Source organism: Fundulus heteroclitus, chromosome 15 (assembly GCF_011125445.2).
Source record: "Fundulus heteroclitus isolate FHET01 chromosome 15, MU-UCD_Fhet_4.1, whole genome shotgun sequence".
NCBI lineage: Eukaryota > Metazoa > Chordata > Actinopteri > Cyprinodontiformes > Fundulidae > Fundulus > Fundulus heteroclitus.
In genome coordinates, this window is record NC_046375.1 from 15,175,698 (window position 1) to 15,179,828 (window position 4,131).

A 4,131-nucleotide genomic window follows, 5' to 3' on the forward strand; every position below is an offset into this window, starting at 1 on the left:
AAGGCGGGAGGGGTTTTGTTTATGCAGCGGTAACCACGTCCACCGTTATCTCCCAGAAACAACAGAGAGGGCCTTATCACGAAGCGCGCTTTGTCGGCGCTCAGGTTCTGCTATTCTGAATGAGAACACTGATAAGAGAGGTGACCAGGTTAAAGGACTGGCCCACACAAGGATATTAAAAAAAAAAAATGATAATAATAATTGGAAATAATAAAACATCCAGTACACAGGGTTTAAAAGTGGGGAAAAATATTTTATATACATGCAATCTGTACAGAAATTTAAGCCAAGAAAAAAACAAAAACACTTTAAGACTATAAAAAAAGTAGAAAAAGTACAAAATGATTATCTTTGAACCAGCAAAGACAGCAGGTGAAGGAACTTGTTTAAATAAATGGATCTTCTTCCCAATTACAGGAACGTCTGAGAGAGAGAGAGGGAGGATGCGCTCCCTCCGTTATTCCCACTCACAGCCTGCGGAGATGAGACTGCATTTCGGTCAAACCTGGATCGGTTTTTTTTTTATTTTCTGTCTTTTAAGGGAAAGAAAAACTTCTCCCACTTTCCTCGCATCAGGACGCAGTTGTTCCGCACAGCCGCGTCGCGTTGAGCATCTCCTTCAGATCGGTTTCCGGTTTCCCTGCGACCATGAAGGGCCACGTCTGCGGAGGGGGAAATACACAGTCAGTCCATGCTGCTGCTCTTAAACAAATCAAAGTCAAACGGAAATTCATTATCTCTGCTTTCTGCCTTTGATGCAAACGAAAAAAAAAAAAAAAAAAAACACAAAAATCCAAAGGTGAACAGAACAAAATATTGCCACATTGTTTTTTTTTTATTTAACTTTATGTCTTAGCATCTTTTTTTTAGGATTAACTGTTCAGTTTCATTCTAAGTACATTAAAGCAAAAATAAATTAGCTGTTAATGTTGTTTTACGATCTACTGATTTAAAATGAAACTGTTGCATTACATATCAATATTTGAATATTTCCATTCTATAAAGACGTTTAACCCAGCAGATGCGTTATATGGCCTAAATATGAGCTGATCATAAAAAAAGAAGGCCGTCTCCCTCCTTTATGCACCTGCCCTGCAACGCCATCATCCACTATATATTTAAGGTTTGGGTGCGCATTTTAAGGCCCTGTAAATTATTGCTTACTTGCAAAATCAATGCCACCACCAAGTGGGAACAGGGGGCCAACAGCCATCCCGATAGTTATGTGTATTTTTAAAATTGACTGTAAATAGACGAAGTGCTACAACTTTTATTTATCGTTATGTTATTTTTATACTACTTTTGAATCAATCAAACACTCCTGGATCCACCTCCTTATCTGACAGCAGCGTAAACACAACTATGTTATTTTTTCCCCGCTGTCTTTTAAAATAAATGGATAGTCATGTTATCTGAACTTTAGTTACTGGCGTTGACAACATAGTTTGCGTTTATCCCTCAGGGTGGAGTCTCACCAGGTTAACGGGATGCGTATATCCGTTTTCGTACTTGTCGTTGGCCAGGATCTGCCGGAGATGCGCGATGTAGCTGGACGCCAGGCGCAGCGTGTCCAGTTTGGAGAGCTTGGTGTCCGGCGGCACCCACGGTAAGGAGGTCTTGAGCCTCGAAAAGGCCTTGGACAAGACGCGCATCCTGGCTCTCTCCCGCGCGTTGGCCGCGTTCCTCTGCACCTGTTTGCCCTCCTGTTGCGCCACACCCTTGGGCGCACTTTTGCGCGACGCGGTCTTGCGCTTCTTGCCGGACGCCTCTCTCCTCCTGCCCTCGTTGGCGAAGCTGCCCTCGCAGTTGGAGCTCTCCTCCGTGCTCTCGTTGGAGTCCTTGCCGCAGGAGCCGAACTTGAGAATCCCGTCCAAGAGCTCGTCGTCGACGTCGCTTAGAGATCCGGTGGACATGGTGATGCGGGACTGGACAGGAGCGGGCTCAAAACATGGGAGCGAGAGGGCTGGTTCTGGACAAAACTGAACGGGAAGATGCGCAATCACACTCCTGGGTGTTCATATACGAACTAAGCGAGCGTGAAAGAGGCAGAAAATGAACACTTTTTATCTCTATGAGCGGAGAGGGCGTTACCTCATGCTGGGAGGAGACAGGGCCGAACTGACTTGGTTCCCTTAAGTTTCCAGGACCCTGATGGACCCCGGATGAGTCACCAGCGATAAACTGGAAACAATGCAAGGCGCCAAATGTTCAATTGACTCAACAAAATGAACAGGAGAAGTCTGGTTTGAAGTTCAGAAATGTATTCAGGAATCAAAAATGCCTATCTCAGTGCAGTCCTATTTGGAGAAACCAGCATTCCATACAAGGGAAATCAAATGCAGTGTTTATAAAGTGATCATTAAAGGGACTGGTAAAAATAAATAGATCTATACTTACTTAACAAAAATGCAATATATAGTTAAAAAAAAAAGAGTGAAGACCTAAAATCTGGAATAGTGGCTGCAGATTGGGACTTAATCTGTACTGAAGCCCACACTCACTCACTCAATCAATCAATGGCAGGTTTAGACTGTGGAAGTAAAACTGGTTGATGAGATCACGGCAGTTAAATTAAACAGGCATAAACACAATATCCTGGATGTTTGAACAAACTGTGTGGAGGCAAAGGGTATTTGATTTCAATGTGGCAGTGTTTTCATATTAAAAGGTTCTGTGAGTATATTGAACTAACAATGGAAAACATCATTCCTAAAACGATCCTACCAAATCCAATGTTTTATTCATTTCAGGATTATATCCAAATCATCATATATAGACAAAGAGTGGATGCATGATTATAGATATAGGTATTTTGCATGCAGAAAATAAATAAAATCATATAAAGATAAAAATTGCTCTTTTCTGGAGGAGAACATGCACACCAAGTCTTGGACATTAGATAAGGCAAATGTTAACAACCTTGGAGTGAGTGATAATATATGTGAAAAGGAAGGGGGTGTTTATTTGAGAAAGCATTGTATGATAAAACAGATATTTGTAAACCTCAAATAATGATTGATGTTATGAATTAATGAAAATACTACCTGCAGTTTTATAGACTTGACTTTTGAACTGATAATGTACATATATATAAGAATCTGGGATTAAGCATGTTTTTTAAAGAAGCATGCAAATCTATATGTACGTGTCTCAAAGGCAAAATGTCAATAAACATTGTTAAAACGGGAGAAGAGATGGATCGAGTAGTTAAACCCACCTCCCTTGTTTCCTAGAGACCCTAAGTAGAAAAAACTGAAGACAGTCTTTTAAAAGCAATTAAATATTAAAGAGTAAAACAAAAAAATCAAGCACAAACTGTTGTATGTTGTGAAAAATTTAAAGTTATGTAAAAATAAATTAACAATTCTGTTTTTTTAAATGCAGGTGTTTTGTTGAACTGAATGGGAACTATCAGAAATAAAATAGCCTTTTTATCCTTCGGAGTGCCACACCTAGAATCTTTTCACATTATGTCACTTTGACATCACACAATTCACTTTATAATTCATTGTGTGTGTGTGTGTGTGTGTGTGTGTGTGTGTGTGTGTGTGTGTGTGTGTGTGTGTGTGTGTGTGTGTGTGTGTGTGTGTGTGTGTGTGTGTGTGTGGTGGGGTGAGGAAGTGGGGTTGAGGTTTTGTGATAGCACAGAAAGTTGTCCAAAATCCTAAAACTTGTTGTTTTGTAAATTATTTGCATTCGACCCTCTTAGTTATTATTTTATTGAATAAACTTTCTTTGCAATCACAGATGCATGTCTTGTGAGGTTTGTCTCTACCAGCTTTGCAGCTCCAGAGGTTGAAAATATGCCGGTTTCTATTTGAAAACTAGCTCAAGCTCAATCTGATGAAATAGAAAGCAAATATGAAAATCAACTTTTCAAGTCTTTTCAAATTCTCATGGATTTAGGTCTGGGCTTTGACTGGACCATTTCAAACACATGAAAAAGCTTTGATCCAAATGATTCCATTGCATCTCTGGCTGTATGTTCAGGGTCACTGTTCTGCTCAAAGACAATCTCTGACCTGGTCTCAAGTCTTTTGCAGCTTCTAACATGTTTTCTTGAAGGATTGCCATGTTAGTAGCTCCATTCATCTTCCCATTAAAGTTGGCTAGCTTCCCTGTCGACAGCTG

At 40.3% G+C, this 4,131-nt stretch overlaps 1 protein-coding gene across 1 annotated transcript; it reads right to left on the bottom strand.

The window, feature by feature from the left end:
• Positions 1–525: 525 nt before the first annotated feature.
• On the bottom strand, positions 526–2,325 carry tcf21 (transcription factor 21). The gene is made up of 2 exons (XM_012868779.3): positions 1,476–2,325; positions 526–662 (listed from the first exon to the last, which is right to left on the bottom strand). The coding sequence occupies exons 1-2, from the start codon at positions 1,911–1,913 to the stop codon at positions 573–575; spliced, it is 528 nt and encodes a 175-aa protein (XP_012724233.1). The 5' UTR covers positions 1,914–2,325; the 3' UTR covers positions 526–572.
• Between the last annotated feature and the right edge of the window lie 1,806 nt (positions 2,326–4,131).